The 24,187-nt window shown below is 42.9% G+C and overlaps 1 protein-coding gene across 4 annotated transcripts in view; it reads right to left on the bottom strand.

The window, feature by feature from the left end:
• The window catches only part of CD2AP (CD2 associated protein), a 41,180-nt gene that overhangs the window by 5,537 nt on the left and 11,456 nt on the right, over positions 1-24,187 (bottom strand). The window contains exons 3-16 of one of the 4 annotated variants that reach the window (XM_083435585.1): positions 19,460-19,613; positions 17,496-17,596; positions 14,837-14,957; positions 14,306-14,451; positions 12,528-12,636; positions 11,008-11,102; positions 9,082-9,186; positions 8,651-8,687; positions 8,023-8,085; positions 5,010-5,169; positions 4,105-4,247; positions 2,972-3,087; positions 2,590-2,679; positions 1,717-1,904 (exon numbers count right to left, since the gene is read on the bottom strand). In XM_083435585.1, the coding sequence (XP_083291711.1) occupies positions 1,717-1,904; positions 2,590-2,679; positions 2,972-3,087; positions 4,105-4,247; positions 5,010-5,169; positions 8,023-8,085; positions 8,651-8,687; positions 9,082-9,186; positions 11,008-11,102; positions 12,528-12,636; positions 14,306-14,451; positions 14,837-14,957; positions 17,496-17,596; positions 19,460-19,613 (1,628 nt within the window). Of the gene's footprint in view, positions 1-1,716; positions 1,905-2,589; positions 2,680-2,971; positions 3,088-4,104; positions 4,248-5,009; positions 5,170-8,022; positions 8,086-8,650; positions 8,688-9,081; positions 9,187-11,007; positions 11,103-12,527; positions 12,637-14,305; positions 14,494-14,836; positions 14,958-17,495; positions 17,597-19,459; positions 19,614-24,187 lie in introns of all 4 variants that reach the window. The other 3 variants (XM_083435583.1, XM_083435582.1, XM_083435584.1) reach the window with 3 other exon arrangements.

Raw genomic sequence — 24,187 nt, 5'->3', positions numbered from 1 at the left:
GGCTGGTTTAAATCCATCTCATTCATATTGCTTTATATAGTTCCTAAACAATCGTGCAAAATCTGACCACTAAACTATGTTCATTTGCAACTAGAGAGCATTATTGACACTCATTTCATTTTTTATAACTGGGCCTTGCACCATAAACATTTGACTGCTCCCTCCCCTTTTTTTTACCACTAGAGGGAATGTCTTTAAAATATTACCCTACAGGGTTTCTCATACAAGTAGCACCCATGACAGTTAGTCAAAAACAATCCTCAGAAGTAAGTCCTGATGAGTTCAAGGGAGCTTTCTCCCAGGTAAGAGGGTAAGGGATTGCAGCCAAAGTGTGGGAATACAGGAGCCGGCACACTGGAGAATGGCTTGTCTTCTTTCTGAGGCTGCCCCTTCCTGCTTTCCTCTGTCTTGGCTCAGACCCACCCTCAGAAAAACAAAGAAAGAACTGCCACCACCAACCAATGAAACAAGGAAAACGACCCATGACTGACGGTTCAAAGGAAGGGCTGAGAGGTATGGAGCAAGCTACAGCACGGTAGAATCACATCACATGCAGGAGTTTTGTTCCAGAGGCAGTGCAAAAATGCTTAACGCCAAACTTCTTGGCTGCTGGCTGGCAAGCCCTGTGTGAATGTCCTACTTGTTTCTCCACTGCCTTCCCTCAGTTCTCCACAACTGCTTTCCCTGCTCCCTGGGTTGTTGAGGCAAGGAGGAGAGAGTGCCGATAGGCAACCCGGCTCCCTTGGAGAGACACTGAGACAGAAGGGAAGCAAACCCTGAGAAACGCAGGCAGAAGAACAGGGCAGAAACAGGTCTGCAATGGAGCTGCACCTTCAGCCTGCATCCCTGTCTTCCTGCCACTCCTCTGCTGCAACCATCGCTTGGAAGGCCACCACAGGAACCAATCACCCCACCACTGCTTCTCTGCTGGCTGTCCCAGCCATGGGAGCCAAGTTCCTGCTCCAGACTCTGTCCTCCTCACTGTGACACCCCAGAGGGGAGGGGAGGGTGCAGAGTGGCACCCGGCTTCCTCGGCTAAAACAGTGGGAAGCTGCGAGACAAAAAGGGAGCTGGAGAGAGACCCGGGCAGAAGCTGCACTTCCATTCCAGGCTTTTACTTTTGCCTGGAGATCAGCTTGAGCCCAGGAAGTTAAGACTGAATCTGAACATGTTCAATGCATGTGCGATGTGACTCCACTGTAGTATAGTTTCCTCAAGTCTCAGGGTATCATCTGAAGGCACATGAGACCCACACCTTAAAGCTAAGGACACCTGGGTCTGCTCAGTGTCTCGATGGAGAACCTTAGAAAAGGCCTGCTCCCTTGCAATCCATAAGGGAGCAAAGGTGGAACATTGGGAGGTATTTAAATGGAATGAACAAATAAATGAATAAAATGCTGGCTAGATAAAAGCTGAAGCCTAGCAGGCTAGTGCTTAAATCTTGGGTGGTCATATCCACACACACATCCCAATTTGTCCATTTTATTAAAAAAATGCAAGATAGATTCTTTTTTAAAACAAACAAACAAACAAACAAACAAACAAGACCTCACTGCCCCTGCTGATCCCCACCTGATGCCAACCCACTCCCCACCCTGCCCTTTAAACATCATATAATATTAATACAGGAGGCTATGCTAACATCCTTGCACAAAAGAGCCATGACATAAATCTGCTGTATCTTTCATCTACAAATCCAGTGAAATTAGCACTTACCCATGTTCTTTCTTTAGTGTTTCTACGACAGCTAGCAGGTCAAAAACCTGTGACCTGAGGTCTTCCAGAGAAGGCTTCTCCCTTTCATCTATTTCCTGTTTCAGTTTCATTTCCCCAGTAACAGCACCGAGTACAAAAGAATTTGGTCTGGGTGATGAAGACAGAAGTGGCTGAGCAAATAGAGATGGCTGAAATAAGAAGGAAGACATCTAATAAGTAAATGTACACTATGCAAATAATGCAAGCTGTCAAAATTGTATATTGAAGGACAAGCAAAGTCTGCTTAATTGCTGCTGACCCCCACCCCTGCAAAGAAGTGAAGCTTGAAATACTTCCAGTGACCCCTGGGAAGACAGCTGCCGGTGGCAGGGGAGGGACTCCCTCCCATCAGCCCCTGACAGCCTGCACAACAACCAGGGGGGGGGGTGGAAGTGGAAGTGCAGCAACATTTGGAGGGCCACAGGCTCACTCCAGCCACTCGACAGCGGCTTAAAAAGCTGTTTCTTGCATTTCCCACACAGTGGAAAGCCAGGCTTATTTCAGTGTTTCTTAAAACTCTGTCCATCTGACAAAGAGCATCTCCACAAAAGCAACGTATCAGTTATGACCCTCATTACCTCTCCCAAGCAATCTTCTAAGCAAGTTTTAAAAATGTATGTTGCTAACAAAGTTAGTGCTAATACTCTGAGGAAATTTTACTTAGAACAGCAGAGAATACATTCAGCTAAAGTGACTTTTTCTATGAACCACTCAAAATCAATGTATACCCCTTTTCTGTATAGAATCATATTACATGAGGGGATACAACAAAATTATGACCTGCTATTATTAGATTTCTTATTACAACTAACTTAAGCCATCTCAATTCTGTACCTTTTTAACTTCGGGTGGCTTTACTTTGGCACTTTCTTCCTCCTCTTTATGCTCCTTCCCACTTTTCTCTCTGCTTAAATTCTGAGTAGTCTAGAGGAAAAAAGAAAAGGGAAAAATCTGCATTCTGTGTGAAGCAAACCCACATATTTTAAAAGCTAAAAGCACACATTTCCATCTATTACTCCTATTTGTAATATGCATCTAGTACATTCATTCATACATACACTGGATTTGTAAGTGAAAGAATTATGAAACCTGACATTTCTATGTATTATTATTATTATTATTATTACTACTACTACTACCTATTATTGATTAAATTTATGGTATACCCCCCAATACACAGAAGATAGACAGAAGACACACAGTTCCCTGTACTCACAGAATTACTGCCGTTGAAGCGAGTGGGAAGCCTCCTGCCAGGCATCTTTGGCCGATTAGCAGTGGGATGTGATAAATTATCTGAGGTAGCTATTATATGATCAAAACTTGAAATTTCTGGAAAAGATGTGAAAACAGGTCACAATTAAAGCTCAGAAAACAATCTTAGAGGAGAAGTATAAAATGTTGTCAAAATATATGACAAAAACCATCAACACAGCTCAGTCAGCTTGGGACAGCTCGGTCGGTAGAGCTGGAGCCTCTGAAGCTCCACGATGGGCATTGCAGGCGAGTGGACTAGATGACCCTCGTGGTCCCTTCCAACTCTACCCTTCTATGAATCTATGATTCTACCAATATCAGCGCAGAAAATAAAGATTAGAGTGGCAATTAATATGCTAAAAGAGGACTCCATACTAAAAATAAAGGTGACAATGAAAATTGGGAGCAAGACACAAAACTCAACTGACTCTGTAACTTTCTGATCTCTTTCTCAGAATAAGATTGCAATTAAACATTTAGAAAACCATATACAACTACAAGTGTTAAGTAAATGATTCTATGCGATTAAACAGCTATTCAGCCATTCAAGTCTCAACTTACTGTATCTGTAATGCAGCAACCTGAATAACAAATGATGCAAGAATGTATGTATATGAGCAGGGTTGCCAAGTTGTGAAAACTAAGCGCCTTGAGGAGTTCATTTGTGTAAAGCAGGGGTCAGCAAAGTTTTTGTGGCTTGGGCCGGTTCACGGTCCCGCAGACACTGCAGTGGGCCGGAGTGTGTATGCGCGCATGCGCAAATGCTATTTCCGGCGCGGAGGAGGCGTGCGCAGCTTCCCACTGGCTGCAGCCAATGCGAAGCCAGCCAGCATCGTGGAAGGTGGTCCCCGCTCTGCTCCGCGCTGGTTTAGCCAACTGAGCGGGCGGCAGGGGTCCCCAAGCGGCAGCAAGGGTCCATGTGGCCCATGGGCCTTAGGTTGCCGACCCCAGGTGTAAAGTCTATGTGTTAACCTGCTGCAGTAAAAGCAAGCATCGTACTCTGCCACAGACTAACCCACGCTTTCATGTCATTAGCTTTCCTGAACAGAACATTTGTCCAGTTATGCTTCTTCCTTTCTTTTTAAAGCTTACCTGCTTCTTTTAAGTTCTTTATTGCAACTGAATCTACCTCTACTGATTTTGGTCTCAGTGGTAACTGTTCAGAATCTAACTTTGGTTTTGTTGCTGGTTCAATTTCCGATTTTGGTCGCCAGGAAACAACATCCCCATTTGTCCTGTGTTTGAAAGAGAAAATGATTTAACATTAGGTATTATAGCAAAATAGGGAAACAAAAAACCGCCAGCGTAATTTTGACAATTTAAGGCTTATTTTTTGATACACATGTTCATAAAAATAGGCTCATGAATCTAGTTCTCCAAATCTTGGTTTGGAGGCTCAGGAGTGGATGTGGTCCCCCCTGCTTCAGTCTCTCCTCTTGCGCATGGATTCTTCCCTTTCATCATCCTTCTAAAATATTCTCTCAAGGAGAATTACACACAGAATAATTTAAAACAGGTAAAACAACAACTACTACTACTACATTTAAAGCAAGACTGAAACCCTAACAGATGGATAAACATCTTCAAGTGCTTCTGGAAAGAGCAGCTGGCAGTTGCTTGTCGTATCTTGACAGAAATGCTGTTCCACAGAACAGGGGCAACCACACTGTAAACCCTGCTGTGTTACTGCAGAGGGGGCTTTGGAGAGCTTAGAGCTTGCAGGAAAAGCTCTCCTACAGACTGCAGTGACCTACTGGGTAGATAAGGAATAAGGCAGTGTCTTCAGTAACTGCTAGTTATGACAGCCACCTCCAGGATCAGAGGCTCCCGTCTCCAAATACTGGCCACTGGAGAACAGTGGAAGAGGGCAGTTGCCCTCCTGTTCTACCTGTGGGCTTCCTGTAGGCATCTGGTTGGGGTTGGACTAGATGATCCTTGGGGTCCCTTCCAACCCTACAATTCTGTGGCTTTCACATGTAAGGAAAGGGCATACTTACTTAGATATTGTTGGTTGCACAACTGGTTTATCTGGCCATTTTAAAGGCGAAATCCCAGATCTCAATGCATTATTTGCCTTGTTTGGCGGGATAGGCTTTTTGGGTGGTACTTGAGGAGCTGCTGGTTTAGATATTTTCTGATCCAAACTTGATTTTTCATCTGGCAAATAAAACAGAAATATCTGTCAGTAGTATCTGGGTGACCTTCTACAACTACCATTAGCTATTTCATAAGCTGACATCATACAAACAATGCAGTTACAATTTATTAGGAGCGTCTCCCAGATATAGGGTGTTCTGAGCAGAGGGCCCCCAAATGTGTAGCCCTGCTAGGAAGAATTCTGAACAAGGCTGGCTGTGAAAGAAGTAGAGAAAGCCAAAACTGGATTAAGGCCTAAAGCAACAAACTCCTCCCTTTTAGTTGGTATTCTCAGATCCAGAAAATCCCATGGGGACTGAAGCTGGTCTCCAGAAAGTCAAGAACTGAAAAAAGTTACACTTCTCAAACATCAACATTCATGAACATTATTAAGTTCTCTAAATCAGTAGGTAGATCAACAAGAGTCCTAGGAAAGGAAGAGCCATCATTTCTAATGGACTCCTTGACTTTTAATCAAAAGATAAAGATGTGTACTGTAAGAATTTCAGAATGATCAGAACAATGAGGAAACTCAAATATATATAAATAGTATCTATATACTACTTAATATAAATAAAGAACATTTTTTTTAAAAAAACAACCCACGCTCATACAAAATATCCAACAAGAAATACTATGAACCACCAACTACAGGTACCCAGTAAAAAGTAAATTTCAGCTATGAGTCTCTCTCAAGTTTATACAACTGATTGATGGCTTCTAACTTCTTAGGAAATGCTCTTTATCACTTTTCAGCTGGAATCAACAGCCGTAGTCCTTCCAAAATGGTTGTGTAATATGTACAATTCTTCAAACTTGCTGCATCGCTCTTTATACTAAACGGTTTCCTAAAAATGTAATTCTCTCCATAATAATACGCTACATAATATTAGAATTAGAAATACTAAAACAAGTTTCACATGCAACATACTTGTTATCAACTAGACCTCCATATAAAATGCAAACTGGCTGAAAATCAGTCTTAATTCCACAACCCTAAGGAAGAAAACTCACCCCAAATGTATCTCATTTTACATTAACTATAACATCCTTAAAATGGCATAGTCTCTATAACAGACATGGCTATTTATTTGTTTCCTTTGCCTGTCCCCCTACTCCTGAGTAGGTTGGCGAGGGTCCTGCTGTCCCTGAGGAGAGCCAGGCAACAGCAGAATCCTTGCCAAGGGGCTTCTTCCCTTCTAGGTTGTGCTGAAACGGGTGGACATGGTTCATGACAGGCAACGTGCAACAGGCAGCAAGAAATGAGCTAAAGAAGAAGAAGCCATAATCTTTCTCTTATAATGCTTTATAGGCAATTTCTCTAAATTTCAAAAACCTGAGTTTTGTAGTTCTAAAAGCTCTTGGGTCTCCCTAGCTGCTTTGGATACTCACCTGCTAGGAAAGAACAAATCAATTTGCTAAGTGCCCAAAATAAGAGGGTGGAATCTTGTAACTTCTACACGCTGTTGAAATCTCTCCAAGGTTCAGTTTACAAGCTGGCTTGCAGAGCAAAAACAACCCATAGTTTCTTTGTTTGCATGAACATCAGACAATATATTGCCACCAAAAAATACATTTGAAGTACAGAGCCTGCGTGAAGGGGAACATGCCAGCTCAAGGTTCTTAAGTGTTTGTTCACATAATGCTTTGATGCTGTGTTTTCATAAGTCCACCATTTGTCAGTCTTGACATATGCGGAGCCCTGAATTACTATCCTGCGCTTCCTCCCAAAGGAGCCCAGGGTAACAAACAAAGCAGTAGAACACCACACCATGATGAAAAATAAAATAAGGAGAAACATTTAAAAATTGTACGAACATCAAACAATAAAGACTACTGCATGCCCATGTAGCTAATACTGTAATCCCACAGTTGCCAGGCTAAGTCTGAGGTCTCAAAGAGAACTTGCCCCACCTTCTGGGAGCTACAGTCCAATGGAGCTAAGGTTGGTATGGCAAATAGCAACTGTATAACCACAAAAAAGAGGCATCTATCTCGCCCCCCCCCGCTCTCTCTCTCTCTGCCCTATTCTAATGTTAGATGACTGGCACTGGGGGCGGTTTGCCCAAAACACATGGCAGGGCTTACTAGACCTGCAGATTCCCCACTGTTGCCCTAAGGGCTCACTTCTTCTCTTATGACTGGTTTTAGAATTGGTTTATTCCAGTTTTAGTAATTAACCTTTAATTGTACACCACTGTGAGCATTTTTCAACAGAGTGGCAGACTATAAATGTTTAAATAGAGTAGTGTAAAGTAATTCCATAAAATTCTCAGACCTCTGTAGCAGAAAGTCTCTATATAAAGTAAACTCAGCATGCTGTAAATTAAAATCCTACTTGGTTACATCTCCTTTGACTGATAGATAGCCCAGAGTTCAATTAAGAACTTTATTCAAGAGAAGCATTAAAAGGGGGTCTGGGGTGAGAGAAACAGTGAGCATGTGCCAGAAGAGGAAAATAAACCACACTGGATTACCGGTCTTCCTAGCTCTGAACTGGATAAACCAGCAGAGCAAACGTGTTGCTTCTGCAGTTGGCAGGCCCTTGAGATGGCTGACAGAGGAGTGACAGAGCATAAAGACAGAATGGCATGTTTTACGAGGCCCTAGTGAGGGGGAAGCCCATGCAGGCGGCGGAAGCACCAAATGTTAAGAATTGGCAAAGATGCAGCGAAGGTTTCCCCGTCAGTGAGCCCTGTGGACGAAGAAGGAAGGTTTCTTGGGGAGTGTAGAGTAGCAGTCAACTACAGAGAAATTGTCAGGCGTGGCAGGTTCAGAGACACGCCCATGTACATTTTTAAAAAAATAAATTTATAAACTACTGTGTCAGTCATTTATTGTCTTGATGTGATCAGGGATCAAACTGGCCTTTACCTTTTTCTTCATTCTTAGGAAGAGGAAACTTCTTCTCTGCCATCAGAAACTCTGGCTTTAAACCTGAATGCAAACCCAATAATTAACTTAGGAACTATGTTTTTTTTCTTTGGGGGGGGGAGGGAGGAAGGGAGAATCAGAATCCTTATAGTTTTTAAGTTTATACAAAAATGGCAGGCAACACAATAAAGTAGAAGTATTTCAAAATGTGTGTTAAGTCCACAGTCCTTGTAAAAATAAATTGAAATAATTCCATCACATGGTCATGGAAAACCCTTTATACTATTATATGCATTGCTACAAAGGGAACAGTAGGAAAATGCTGGATACATAACATTCAAGGTATCACATGAAAGCAACTCATGCAACACACTGGTATTTATGCTTACATGCACATTGCGAGTTAAGAACAATCTCAGCCATAGCAAGATTTCCCCTATGATCTTTAATACTGGTCAACTGTTTTTAAGTGTATTGTAATGTTGGACCACCTTGAGCACTATTTTAAACTAAAAGGCAGGGCTTTAAAAACAAACTTGTGTATCTCCAATAGAACAGTGTACCAGCCCCAAATCAATTCTTCTTCTTTTAGTCAAAAGTTAAAGAGATAAAATCTTGGTTTGCATACCTGGACCTTTTGCAGGTGGTGGCGGCTTCTTTGGCTTCTGCAAAGGGGACATGATATCAATCACCAATGAGGGTCAATTATAATGCTGAATGCTATATGCTGACTTAGACAATAGTCCCCAGGTGTATCCAGCAAGTCCATTTTCTTTGCTGTAGGTTAGATGCACTTGGATTAAGGACACCTCTGGTTTACTGGATGTACCCAGGGACAAACTGTGCCATTACTAGTCTGTAAAATGCCACAGGTATTGTATAATTTTCAAGAGTTGCCTATATGTCTGTAACTTAAGTGCTATGGCTAAAAAAGTAATTTTAAAAGAAATTAATAATGAGGCCTAAAGAGTAAAAATGACTAATGAGCTAAATATGTTCAGTATTTGTTCTATCTCTGCCTCTGTACATGATTTCTATAAAATGATAGTGAGAACTTACAGGAAAATCTTTATCTGATTCATAAATCTGAACTGCGAAGTTGTCTGGAAAAACTCCTTCTTTCCCACCAAGCTCGCCTTTCCACCACCCAGCCTCTCCAGTATCCTAGAACAACAAACAGTTCTTTGTAAAAACAATTAAAAAAGTTGTAGAATATGTATTTTTCCCCAGAAAACACATAGTTTGGAGGAAAATATAATTTACTGCTCAGTTTTCAAAACAAATGCAACTTACACAATGAGAGCCCAGATTTTGTTTCTTTAAAACAACAGCTGTTTAAAAAGCCTGAGTGACTAAGAAAGCCTGGCACCCACAGCCGGCCTTTCACTGCCAAGTCTGCTGTGTACCTGCCTCAACCTCATTTGGCTGAAACATACAAAGCAGGGACTCTGAATACGATCTAGAGGTTCAGGCAAGCATATACGGAGAAGAAGGCAATCTCCCAGGTAACCTGGTCCCAAGTCATTAAAGCGTAAACAACAGTACTTTAAATTGGGCCCAGAAATAGGCTGGCAAAACAGGCTCAACCACCCTGTCTGTTAAAAACCTTGTGGTCCTATTCTGGACCAACAACAGCTTCCAGACCATTCTTGAAGGCAGTCCCACACTCTAAAGGAAATGTGATCATAGCGCCCAAGCTATTTCCATCTGGCTGTGGTTGCAGCTGGTATATTAGCGAGAAAAGCTGATAAAAAGATCTCTATCTACGAGAGGCCACTTGAGCCTCTAACAACAATGCTGGATCAATAAGCACCTCTAGACAGTGGACCTAATTCTTCAGGGGGAGTGCAAGCCCATCCAGAATGGGCTGAATACCATTCACCTGGGTGGACGACCCACCCACCAATAGTACCTCCATCTTGTTTGGATTGAATCTCAGTTTGTTCACCCTCATTCAGTCCTTTACGGCACCCAAGCACCGATTCAGGTCATCTACCACCTCACCTGCATCTGATGAAAAAGAGAGATAAAGCTGGGTGTCATCCACATAGTGGTGACACCTCAGACCGAATCCCCAGATGACCTCTTCCAGAGGGTTAAAAAGCATGAGGGGCGGGGGGAGAACCAGATCCCCCAGGGCCCCATAGCATAAAGGCCAAGGGGTCGATCAACGTTCCAACAGCACCACCTTCTGCAATCAGCCATACAAGCAGAAGTGGAACCACAGCTAAGCAGTGCCTCCTACCCCAAACCTCCAGAAGGATACCATGGCTAATGGTACTGAAAGTCACTGAGAGGTTCAAGAGAATCCACAGGGTCTTACTCCCCATCCCTCTCTTGGCAGAGGCCATCCCACAGGGCGGCCAAGGCAGTTTCTGTCCCAAAACCATACTAAAACTCAACTGAAATGATTCTAGAAAAACAGTCTCATCCAGGAGTGACTGGAGGTGACCAGTCACTTACTCAGGAAGGGAATGTTAGTCACTGGCATAGGATTGTTGACATCCTCTGGGTCCAGACTACATTTCTCCACGAGCAATTATCACTTCCTTTAAAGAAACTGGGGCTTCAGTAACTGATGCACGAGTTGTCATATGAGTGCATATTTATGCATATACTTACAAGCATTTATGTGAATGCTTACATAAGCATATCATGGCAAACAAGTCTAATAGCCCAATTAATGAATGATCATGATCATCAGCATCACCACCACCACAAGCTGTATGTCCAAGCAATCAAAAAATATATATTATAAAGGTTAATTATATAGGGAAGCTCCAATTCAGATGTACAGAAGTCTTAATCATAGTCTCTTATAAAACATATGAACCAAGAATAGTCCAATACTGAATATACTTATTTGTTAGTTTGTTAGTTTAAGCATTCAAAACTTAATTTTACTGGACAACATCCAAAAACTTTTGAAACTTCACTTTGGCATGCCTAGAACTAACAGAAAAGGAACATGGATTAATGTCTTACCTTGCTTATTATTTGAATAATATCACTTTCTTTAAAACTAAGTTCATCCTCATTAGTACCTTCATAGGCAAATAAGGTCTTGCAATATTCCTTAGCTGAAAAAAGAAGTATAAATATTATGTGTGCCCAGCGCACTCCTGTTGCATGAATGCCAGTGTTTAAAGCTCACCAGTAGGACATTGAGGAGATGGATGGCAACAAAATAGCTAGTAAAATATGCTGAATTTACAGTAATTGAACACAAATGTACTTTTAAAATCCGACATGTAATTGCCCAGAATGAGACCACTGTTTAACATTTAGCTGGCAACAATGTGTTGGTGGTTACTCAGAACATCAGGGATGTGTCCACAAGACTAGTTAGATGGGCAAATAGCAGTGGGAGGGAGCAAGGATTGGTGAGCTGGAGTTGGCGGCGGCGGGCGGGGGGGGGCGGGGAGAGTCCACTGGTAGCAGAAGAGCAGCAAGTAAAATATAGTCAGCTGTGGCTTCAAATTAAAGAGAAAGAGAAGGATAGAGGAAGTGAGCTAAAAGGATAAGAAAGAGAACAAGGAGGATATACAAAGATGCAACATGTGGATTTTATATACCGTATTTTTCACACTATAAGACGCGCCAGACCACAAGAAGCACCTAGTTTTTGGAGGAGGGAAACAAGAAAAAAATTATTCTGAACCCCAGAAGCCAGAACAGCAAGAGGGATCGCTGCGCAGCGAAAGCAGTGATCCCTCTTGCTGTTCTGGCTTCTGGAATAGCTGCACAGCCTGCATTCGCTCCGTAAGACGCACACACATTCCCCCTTACTTTTTAGGAGGGAAAAAGCGAGTCTTATAGAGCAAAAAATACGGTACCTACCATGTGCTTGCATACATTGTCTTGCAATATTCTCTGTCCTTGAAACCCTCATAAAGCAGAAATGCTGTCTTTGTGTGTGGGTATTTTTCTGTCACCCATAAGCTTTACTCCACCCCTGCCAAATTGGTATGGAGACCATGGCGTATGGGCAGCTGCAGGGCTTTTTTTCAGTGGGAACTCACTGGAACTCAGTTCCGGCACCTCTCAGGTGGGCACCATTGTCATTCGAAGAGAACAAGGGAGTCCCAACACCTCTTTTTCTAGAAAAATAGCAGTGGGTGGCTGACAGAGGGGGGATTAATATGGCAGCAGGAAAGCAGCGTCTTGAGGGAAGGGGTGACGGAAGAGGCAGAATGCTAGACTACAAGCCGAGAGAAGCCTCCCGCGATCAAGTGTGGCAGGCTGGCAGAAAGCCTCCCGCAGAGCCTGGGTTTGGAGGGGCTACATTATCATGCTGGTAGTAAAGGGGCAGAGAGGTAGACTAACAGCCGGACAGGGAGCTATTCCTATTCATCCGTCAAATGAGGAATTCGTGGAAGCGTTTGAGAAAAACACTGGCTTGCTGAAGTTTTGCACAGCCTTAACAGCAAACCTTTCAATAATGGCTTCTATTTTAAAGATTTAACATGAAGATCACAAAACAATATGAAAATATAAAACAATACCTTTCTGTTTGTTTTCTGTTTCTGTTTTTGCTACCTCAGTTGCAATTTCTGTTTTCGTTGCACCAGGAAATTGGGTTACTTTTGGTCCAGATGGATGAGTAAATAATGGCTACACAAGAAATGTGAAGGTTAAAAATGGTCCCTAGGCAAGAGCCAGATATACTTGAATTTGCAATTAAAGCTCCTGCCCATATGATCAACAAGGTGTAGAACAAGCATTATAATGTAATACATATGGCAAGAATTTTATTCTTGTTTGGAAAATTATTACTTAAGTTTAGGAACAGTAGCAAACAGTCACCTGCCAACTAAAATGCTACTACAGTGGTACCTCTAGTTACCAACTTAATTTGTTCTGGAGCTCCGTTCTTAACCTGAAACTGTTCTTAACTAGAGACGTGCTTTCGCTAATGGGGCCTATTGCTGCCGCTGTGCCACTGGCACATGATTTTTGTTCTCATCCTGGGGCAAAGTTCTCAACTCGAGGTAACTCTTCCAGGTTAGCGGAGTTTGTAATCTGAAGCGTTTGTAACCTGAGGCGTTTGTAACTCGAGGTACCACTGTACAGGAATCAAAGCAGTGTTCCTTAAAGGTAATATGCAGACATTTACACAATTTGTACCTGCTTTCTGTGCCAAGCTATCTGGATTTGCATTTATATTTCTATGGCTGCTAGCTTAAGAATTAATCCTCTCCAAATGGAGCACACGAATGTGCTTCCTCCAGCTTGGTCTGTGTTCTAATGGTGCACTCTCTATCCTTAAGAGCTGCCAAGGTCTATGATGAGGCTTCAGCATTCCCAGAGGGAACAGCAGCATTGGCGAATGACAGGCGGCAGCACCAGAACCAAGGTAAGCGTCGCATATAGAGAATCATGCAGAACAGACAGCTCTCCATTGCCTGTCAAATAGCAGAGCAGGAGAAACCTCTATACTACCAGAATGGGATGATGAAACACCCACAGGGGAGAGAGAGCAAACCTCAACCACGTGAGGGGGTCTTCTCAAGGCAGCTTTGCACCTACACTTAGCACATCAGAAATCATACATACAAAAACAGCTTTACTACCAAGGAGTTCTGGGCATGTGGAAAGACTGCACTTTCTCTTTCAAAAGTAAGCCTGGCAGGTTACTGACCAATAGACTTCCCGAGGTGAATCTGCCTATTGTGATACGTGTATAGAAGAGAAACAACAGCTTCTAATGCGGCAAGTGCCCACCCAAAACTGCCTTGAGAAAAGCACAGCTACAGCAGGAACTGATTTTATCCAAACGTGTTTCAACAGGCACACTTAGAGGACCACAGACGCGGCTCCCTACCCTGACTCTTACCTTGACTATCAGTGGACACAACAGCGCCATTCAAACGGGAGGCTGCTCTGCCACCTACAGAAGGGCATTTTTCATTTCATGTAATATCTGAGAACATTTGGCCGTGACTAGTTGATTGGCATCCCAACTTCAGATTTTTTTAAACTGTCACATTTTCAAACTTCTCCCTGTAACGATCAAAGACTAGAAACTGAGGATGTTCCTCTCCCAATGCAAAAGGTGGGATACTGTGCAATTTAACAATTCTGTGCCTGCCACTGCTCTACATAAAAGCCGCCAACAGTAACTGTTGCAGAAGGTTGTCTGTGAAGCAGCAACGCTTCAATAGAATAAAAATCTTCAGCAAATAAGTTACAATGCTAATAGACGCTTAAGATGCTGAGTAGTAACTAATGTTGCTGTTTTGGAAAAGATGCCATCACAAATTACACATGGAAAATAAAATACCTTATCTTGCTTCTTCTCTTCTGAATCATTACTGGGTGATCTTGTCTTAAGCTTCACAGAACCTTCTTTAAAAATATCTCCAAACCCAACTCCTCGGATTTTCTTTGGCTGTGCTATCAGCGCAGGCCCAGACTCAGTAATATTCCCTGGTGGGGTTACAGGTGAGAGCGGGTCAGGAAAAACAGGCTCTGTGTGGAAATAGTTAACAAGCAATGTTAAGGAGGAAAATGTCTTAATACCTATGTGAAAACCTGCTTCTAGGACTTGTTTCAAGTTTTACTTTTTGTTTTAACTTGGTTTAAATTTTTGAACTAAAATAGAATGACAGTTGACGGTTGACACCTTCATACATTACAACAGCAAAAAAATCATGCAGAAATTGTTAAATATTTCCTCAGAAAATAGCAGACCTTTTCCCTTTCGTCTATTAAAATACTGTTTTTATCACTGACCCATTTTGCACAAGTGAAGATTGGAGCTGCTGCCCTCTTCTCCTACCATAGAACTGTCTGCAAACACAAGACGCGCTACCTGCATCATCCGGGTCTTCATGGGTTTCTCCGTCATCTATGACCTCCAGCTCTTTTACAAAATTAGAAGGAAATAGTCCTGATTTGCCATTTAGTGTTCCGCTCCACCAGCCTTCTTCCACCTGTAGAAAGGATGATCACAAAGGGAAAATTAACTCACAGCTTTTGTAATATGCCAATTAAAGAAGACCGTCAGGAATTCAATATTGGATAATATGTATCCAATATTAGCACTGGGGGATCAAACAGAACACAGGTTGCTCACAGCGAGGGTTTCTCCTGCCTTGGTATTCAACAATGGCTTAATATCCTGCACTTGCTTAGGAAGGCAGCAAATAAAGTAGTCTAGCTTTCTCCACTGCAGATTCTGCCATCAGTTCTGCCCCACGACCAAGCTTGAGACAGAATGCAGAGAGGAGAGAAAAAGAGAAAGAGCCTTAGCAGGGCAAACCACATGCAGCCCTCGTGAATGGGCTAAAGCAGGCGTCAGCAGCAAACTAAGGCCCACAGGCCAGATCCGGCCCAACAGCCCTCTGGATTTGGCCCGCAGATGGTCCTGGAATCGCTGCTTGGATCAGCGTGATCGTTCAGGCTGCACCATTTGGGGGGCATTTTTCCCCCGGGCGTCGGGGGAGCTGGGCTTTGATGGGTGCCAGCCAATCTGAAGCCTGCCGCCCTCGCGCTGAGGCGCGGCTCAGACTCACCACCAACCCCCCGGCCTCTCCATGTCCGCGCTGTGGGCATCGTGACGGGCGTTGCGGGGCTTTGGCTGGAGGTTGGAGCGCCTTCTGGCCCCGCGCCAGCGAAAGCTGGCCCGAAAAGGAGAGGCGCCGCCACTGTCGCCAAAGCGCAGGCAGAGCAGCGGAGGAGGTAGGAAAGCAGGGGGAGGGGAGGGGCCGGAGGAGAGAGAGAAGCCCCCCTCCACCACAAGGTCTGAGGGACCTCCTAAAAAAGTACTGACCCCTGTGCTAAAGAGTAGCATCAAAGGCCCATTTCAAGTTGTTTTGTGCCAGCGCCTGAGAGCAGAATATAATCTTGGATACATCCATGCACCTGACCAGAAGGAATCCTCATGGTAAGTAAGTAACAAATGTCCTGTTCTACATTTTAAGTCAGATATCAAATAATCAGGCGCATCACAGTTACATTCTAATTAGGGGGCAGTGGTTGGTCTAAGGGAGCGGGGGACAGAAAATGAACTTCCTCTGAGACAAAGAAGCTAATTTTGTGGTGGCCAAGTTGAAATCAGAACACGGAGACAGAGATGTCTAAAACTGCTCACCTGTAAAGGCAGTTCCAAAAGCTAAGGCTGAAGTTTTGTAAGCTTTTTAAAGTGATAGACTAGAGTGTCTCTTGCTCACCAACATGGTGCCGTCAAGTGTTGGATTCCAGGTTGCATCAGCCCCAGCCAGCATGGCCCAGGTATCCGGAATGATGGGAACTGGAGTTCAACCTCAGCTGGTGGGCACCGCACTGGCAACTCCTACCTCAAAGTACTTAGAAGTGAGATAAGGCCTGAGGCCAAGGAATGGCTAGCAAGGGGAGCAGGAACTTGCTTTGTCCTGGCGGGAAGGAGTCTCCACTTTCACCCTTTCCAAGCTGGATAACACACACACACCAACTAACACACACCAAACCCATCCCCTGTCCCTCCATTCACGTTACACCAGAATCGTTCCAGCAATACCTTGCCACAACTTGTATGGGGGAAGCAAACAGCCAGGTGCTGGGGCATTTCAGGCCCACGACCAGACGTGGTCCTCCAGGCTGCTCTCTCTGGGCCTGGAGGCTCTCCCTAGGCCCTGCCTCAGGGCTATGGCCCTCGCAGGGTGCTTATCCTACTCTGAATGGGCCTTGAACTGGAGCAGGGGCTCTTGTTTGCAGGGGGGGAGGATGCCCCTGGAGCTACTAGAAGCTGTATATTCCATGCAGAGGCCCCAAGCCTGTGCCTCTCCCTCTCTACGAAGATTAAACAAGGACTTTCCTTGCTGAACTTCAGGCACACAACTAAGGTTGTATTGTTCCAGCAGGAAGTTTAAGCTAGTGTTCATTTTCATGGTAAGTTTGTGTGTGTGATTTTCTGTAAATTGTTTTTATGCAAACTGCTTAGAAATATGAATAATCAAGCAGTTTATAAATGTCTTAAATAAATAAAATAGATAAGCCTGAGGTTTTTTGCAGGGTTCCAATTTATCTTCCTGAGGATGTAGAAATGGAATTATCCAATCTGGTGATTTTAAACAGATTACAAGTGCTTCCTGCATTTTGCCAAGTACTTGGAATCTGTCACGACTGAACACTAAGCAAGTTATTTCCATTATTTTTCCCATGACGTTTTATATCCCGAAATGCATTTCAGACAGAACCCCCTTACCACCTTCTCAGTCAAGTCTATTTGTTTTATAAAATAGGCAGCTTCACATCCTCCTCTTATCAAATCTAGCTTCCTCATTATTTCACTATGTATACTACATACTTCCAAAATACTCTAATCCTCTAATTTCTAAGTATCTATTTCTAGGTTATCTTCAACTGTCGACATCTTCATTCTGACTATCCCATTTGGTTAATTTCCCAATGTTTATGTGGATAGTTCAGTTATTTCTTTCTGTGAGAAACAACTTTCATTTTATCCCCCATAATTCTGTAAAATGGCTTACCTCTTCATTAATGTCTATAATATCTCCAAGCTTGAGCTCCAACTCATCTTCATTCTGAGGAATATACTCAAAAAGAACTTTACATTGCCGTTTTTTCGATTCTGTTGAAAGTGAGAAACAAATTAACTCAAAGTGAAGTTTACCTTTAAAAACAATTTTATATGTTACATTTTGGAATTAAGTCATTAAGATATGCATTCTTATAGAATGATCAAGGACTCTCATGGCAGCTTAAAGCCTAACATATTGTTTATAGCACAGACTTTGTGGTCTATATGTACACCATGGCTGAATGTTAAGTGAACAAGCAACAGCAAGCCTTAGGGTTCCTGTCCTAAACTAACGGTGTTTTGTCATTATGTCCCCAAAGGATGAATTGTTCTTTTTGCATGCAATGATAAACCAGTTAGTTAAAAGCAGGAAGCAGGTGCTAGTAAACTCTTCCTTGTAGCGACACCCTCTGGAAATTACCCTATATATATGCCTTCTTTCTGGTTGCCTAGAACAAGCAATTTTTGTGTGGATCAGTTTGAAATTCATTTGTGAATGCTGAAACGTAGCACAGGTGTTCATTTTAGTTTCATTACTCATTTATAAACATGAAAAACTGTTGAGAATTGCAAGGGACTCTCAATTCAAGATGGTGGCTAGGAGACATCTTGAAATTGATGGGGCATTTAACAATGAAAGGAACGCAGAACTCATTCAATCAATTGTGTCCTGACTTGCATTTGGAACCAAAATTAAACAGATCTGTAAAAGAAACTATACTTATCATTGCACTTGCTGAAGCTGCGTGTGAACAATGGTTCCTAACTGCAGCTCTTCAAGTGCAAATACAGGAAGTGTTATGTGTTGGTTTATTAGCGGAACACATAAATATTTTCAGAAATGGGTGTCCTTAAAATCATTAAAGGTGAGTTAGCAGACAGCAGTTTCAATAGAAATTGAGTAAATCCACATGAACAGGCAGATACTTGCAGCACATAGTATCTGGTTACAAGGCTCCACAATGTAGAGCATAATCCATGTATCTGTTGAAAATGGAATGAAACAAGTTCATGATCTTCTAAAAGTGTGCCTACAAACATGTTTGTTTGGGATCCCTCTAAGGATTTGCACAAACATACTGCCAAAGGGGAAATTTTCTACCCTCTTATTGCAAAGTTGTATGTCATTTGAAGATGCATTCATTCAGTGAGCCATATTTGTGCATCATCATTATCCTCTAGTCATGAGGCATACCTATTTAGGCTCTGGAGGAAGGCATTTCAGAACAATGTCGAGAAATACCTCCTGATATCAGCACTAATACAGGCCAAATGCAGATATTTGAAGGGATATTTGTAGAGACATTTGGGAAACTTGCTGAAGATCTCTTAAGGACTATTCTCACGGCACCACACACACTTAAGAGCAGAAGGAGTGGCATGGAAGAGTTCTGCTAACGGTTCAATAGAAAACATGATGGAAAAAGCAGATACCCTTGCTGGGTGCTGCCAAGCAGGTGGAAAATGACTGGAGTCTAGAATGTAAGAAGAGACTGCTGTATCAGATTAGGAGCCCATTTACCAGGATCCTGTTAATGATTATCTAACTACCAGCACGTAGAAAAGGATTTTCCTGTAGTAACTGTACATTCTAACAGCAATGGGGCATGGCTGTTAGAATTTGTGATCAGATTTCAACTTCTTCCACCAGCTGAATTCAAAAAATAAATGTAAAAAACATGTCAACATGTGAATAAGAAAAGTATGACAGTATTTGAATTATAATGGTTTGAGAGGACAGTATAATACCTGCCAATGGAGTGACAATGTTATCATATATTAAGCAGATATCCTTGCATTATTATTTTTTTCTGAAATAATTTAGGAAAACAACCTGCAAGACCTATTTGCACATGATCTGAGAGTACCACTTAACAAGAGATTTATCTAGCTATCAAGGAAATGATTGCATACTCCTCTTGAAGCTTTTAGACTGGGAAGTGGGCAGGAATCCTCCTGCTGGAAGCCCGTAAGTGCTCATGCGCTGAACAAGGTTGGCAACATTTCCGTGCCTTTCCTTCTTGACTGGCAAATCATCATTCTGAGAGTCCGTCTCTTTCTTAACTTCCTAGTAAAGATAAGAACAGGGGGGCAGTGGGGTGAGAAGAGAGATTGACTACAGGAGCCTAAAATATTCATAACAAGCTATAGCCCTGCACTGAAGGAAGGGAAGCCTCAGACAGCTTGCTCCCTCCTCCATGGAACAGCCCTGTAGATATCTGAAGATGTCTCTCATATCTCCTCTCAGCCTCCTCTTTTCCAGGCCAACATACCCGGCTCCTTCAACCATTCCTCATAATGTACCAGAAAAGGGTCATTCCTGGTCCAAACCATTTATTTAAACCTCTATATAAACTCAGAGTTATCTAAGATTTGCTTTGCCATAACAAATATAGGAGAGATTTGATTTGAAAACACTTTAAAGGACTGACAAAGGCAAAACCACATTTAGAACTTCTGCACTGATGATAAAAGTAGAGAAGTAAAGTTTTTCCTTACAGCAACTGTCACATTTGGCGCAAGAGTTAAGGAAATAACCAACAACCAGAGTCTATTTGTATTTTCACTTTAGAAGACAGCACCAAAGCAAAATTGTACCAAAAAACCCCAGTGCAAGCTTCCTGAACAAAGCAGGAACACTGTGAGGAGCTCCACTCCCCAGTATGTAAATTCAGATGAGCTGCATCTTCATGAGTTCACGAAAAAAAATATTAACAACTTGCCAAAAAATTAAAAGCAGCATCTGAATCCAAGCATAATAAAATTGAACTAAACTAGGCAGTTATGTAAACCTAGGAAACTTCACATAATTTACAGACATTACATCAGACTAGGTCATGAAATTAAACATTCAGCTTAATTGTTTTTAAAAAATCAGAGTACAATAACAGTTTAACCAGGTTCAGCCCACTACTCACAAAAGGTTGTGATTCTCATACTATATCACTGCTTTTAACAAGGGAAAAATGAACTTACTGGTTCTAAAGACATATTTGCTTGAACACACCCAGGTATGTCTGTGCGTATTGTGTATTTTGAACCAAGTTTCAAGCCAAGTTCTTGCTCTGGCCAAAGTTCAAGTATCGACTAGCAAGCTTCCTGGTTCATACGATGTTTGTAGCAGCTGCTGCTGCTGCTGCTGCACAAGAAGATCACCAACCTTTTCTCCAGCAGTGAACTGGAGCTCCAATCACAGCTCATGAGCACAAACAATTAAAAATTAAGAAGTTTTAAAATAAATAAATAAAAAGCTCTTTCATTTGCCTAAGTGCCTTGAACAGATAATCAAAGTAACAGTTCAGTCTGCAATATTAATATCAGAAATATTTATGCAAAAGATTCATTTACTTGATAAACTGCTTCACAAAGTCAAAATAAATATTTTTAAGAGTACTAGCAGAAAGAACAAATGGTGGGGTGTTCATGACCTATTTACTGGAAAGATAAAGGTTGCAAGTTGAATCCAATGCTGTTCCTGCGTGAGCAGAAAAGGTCTCCATTCGCTCAACAGGACTTCTTCTCACAGCCCCCAAAATCTGCTCTGGAGGCTGGACTGGGTCTTCCAGGCCCACAGTAGCTGCTGGATTACCTGAGGGACCACAGGGATGTTGCTGGAATGGGGGGTGGAGGGGCAGAAATAGGAATATAATCCATAGTTTACAAAGAATGACGTTATGCAGACAGAAACATGCTCTTTGTTGCTGCCTGATAGTGGAAGGAGTACAGGCCAGTAATCTTGCACTGCGTCTTGGGTTAGAAGTGTTTTTTTTTGGGGGGGGAGGGGAGATTGTTGCTGTTTTGCAGGGGGTTTTTTGTATCTGTATTTTAGATCTTATTATGATTTGTGTGGAAATGGTTCAATTTGGCTGTGTACTTTTTGATGCTTTATTTTAATGGTGACTTTTGTTGTGTTTGTAATTTTTTATGTTGTAAGCCTCCTTGAGCATGGTTTAGACTGTGGGAAGACAGCTTACAAATACCTAAAATGTTGTATGTATGCTGTACGTAATCTTGGCAGGGATTGAGAAATCAGAATAGGTACTGCTCTTCAGATGTTCACCTTGTGAGTAAAAAGTGGCAGTTTTACAGGGCTGAACTCCCAGCAGTCCAAAAGCTGCTTTCTCCAGAAGTACTCACGATAAAACAATGTGTACAGCGTGTGGCACTCAGGAAATTCCAAGGTGAAACTCCTGCTTATGTGAACCTTCTTGCTGCAGGAGGAAGCAGGGCAATAATGGTAATGTGAAAATGCTGGGGGGGGGGGCAGGGGGACTAGTCAGTTTCAATCTGGAAATGAAATGCTGGGGTGGGGGAGGGGAACATGCTAGGGCTTCAAGCTGGCTTGTTTCTAACACCCAGTTAGAACTGGATTGACGTTCTAATGGTCGGAGCCAGTGAAAGGCAGTTTTATAGGGTGCGCTTTAGCCTCTCTGAACTGCTCTTCCTTTGCAAACTGTAGCTCTGTGGCAGAGCAGCTGCTTTGAGTGCAGAAGGTTAAACCCCCAGCATCTCCAGGAAGGGCTAGATCTTAAGATGCTCTGTCTTGTGCTGCAGACTTGAGTTCAAAAAGCAGACAACACACATTCAGTAAATCTCACTCACGGTCACAAGTGGGCAGGACCAAACCCAGAATGGTTTTGTTATCTTTTTCAAGATATAAGAATATTTATTCCACTTACACGCTTCTCTCCATACCAAATACACAAAATCAAACTTCAGAATGCACAGGTAGGGCATTCCCCCCCCCCCGGCAAAAACCCTCTTTTTGTCGTAATTTCCAGTCTGCTCTCCCCACCCCCATGCTCAGCCTGCACTCCTAAAAAGCAAAATGATGCAGCAGAATTCAAATCATAGAATCATAGAGTTGGAAGAGACCACAAGGGCCATCGAGTCCAACCCCCTGCCAAGCAGGAAACACCATCAGAGCACTCCTGACATATGGTTGTCAAGCCTCTGCTTAAAGACCTCCAAAGAAGGAGACTCCACCACACTCCTTGGCAGCAAATTCCACTGTCAAACAGCTCTTACTGTCAGGAAGTTCTTCCTAATGTTTAGGTGGAATCTAAAGGGGGGAAACCATAAAGGGGGGAAACCATTATTCTTCCTGGCAAGCCAACAAAAATATAATTATGAGAAGAAATGAAGGAAAATGCAAGAAAAGAGGCCCTTGCACTCTTGAAAAGCAAGATCACCATGAGAAGCCCCTTCAATAATCAACCAGCTCATGAAAGCCTTACAAGTAAAACTTGCCAGCCACAAGGTGTCTCACCCTGAAAGACTGTCTTCAGTTGCTACCTGCAAAGTTATCGATTTAAGGGGAGGTTTCACCAAGAGAGAAGCAATCCATTTAAGGTAACCACATTCACAGCTTGTTTACTTATGCAAATCATACCACAATGGAAAGGGTCCCTCCTCAGCACATCAAAAGGCTTCCTGGGAATTTCGAACACTGCCCATCTACTGATGCTAAGGGAGAGTGACCCTGCTGAGTTGAAGCACTGCCAAAGTGGGGATCCAGTGCTAAGCAGGATCACTCTCCCTTCAGTCAGTGCAAAGGGGGAGTGAGGCTGCTTGGCACTGGGCTCAGGCGCACAATCAGCTGGTGCCAAAGAGAGGGATGCCCCTTGAAACTGGGTCCCAGCTTTGTGCAGCGCTTCAAAGGCTCCTGACAAACAGCTGGTTGCCAGGCACTTTGGGAGCCGCACAAAGCAGGTTTTGGGCAAGCCCCATCCTCACCTGTATGATGCCAGGTGCAGGGCAGGTAGGTGTGGCTTGCCTGAAATGGCCTCAGCGGACAAACGTGGAGAAGCCTGAAGGGGCACAAGGGGCATGCGAGCTGAAGGTTCCTCACCCCTGAGCTAAACAAAGCTTTTGGGAGAACAAAGAAAGCCCACTGCTGCTAAGTTCATTATTTAACATCACCTCACTTGGCAGCTGAGGTAACTTACACTCTCATTCTGACAGGCCAACAACAGCTCTAGAAATTCAAGTTTTAAAATACAGTAGTACCAAATGTGAAAGCAAGATTTTTTAAAGTGTAGGTTAAGGTATCTGTACTGTAGAATTGTTGAGGGTATTCTGAAGTCCATTCCCCTTCCGAATCCATTACATTCCTAATACTTGGCAGGCAAATTGTTTCAGTGCAACAACATCAACAGCATTTCATTACTCAGAATAGGACATCAAGCATGTCATCCTGCTGTTGAGAAATTGTGCCCTTCAGCCCTGATGAAAAATATTCTACATACATCCTGAAAATGTGGAAGTTTGGCTTTGTTTCCTTATTTCGAATCCTTTAGCTTAGGGATGGAGAAACATCAGCCCATGGGCCTGATGAGGCCCCACCAGCAGTCCCAATCTGGCTTCCAGTTTTGTTTCCCCAAACTATACCACCTCCCCCATCACACTAGTGTAGAATCAGGAACCTTAAATTGAGCTCCTGTTTGTGCTTGGGTAAAAGAGGCTTGCTCTTACTGCCCATCAGCTGACTGGCAGTAAAAGGGAGCTAGTTGACATCAGCTGTGCAATCCTTGAAGGGGCTTGCACATTATGGAGAAGGGCCCATTGCAAGCCTCTTGCTCCTTGCAAAGAGCCCTGCTCAGCTCTTTGAAGCACTAACAATCAGCTGGCAGGTGGTGCTTC

Source organism: Podarcis tiliguerta, assembly GCF_965153285.1.
Source record: "Podarcis tiliguerta genome assembly, chromosome: 3".
In the NCBI taxonomy this organism is placed as follows: domain Eukaryota; kingdom Metazoa; phylum Chordata; class Lepidosauria; order Squamata; family Lacertidae; genus Podarcis; species Podarcis tiliguerta.
This window is presented reverse-complemented; position numbering and strand designations above follow the sequence as displayed.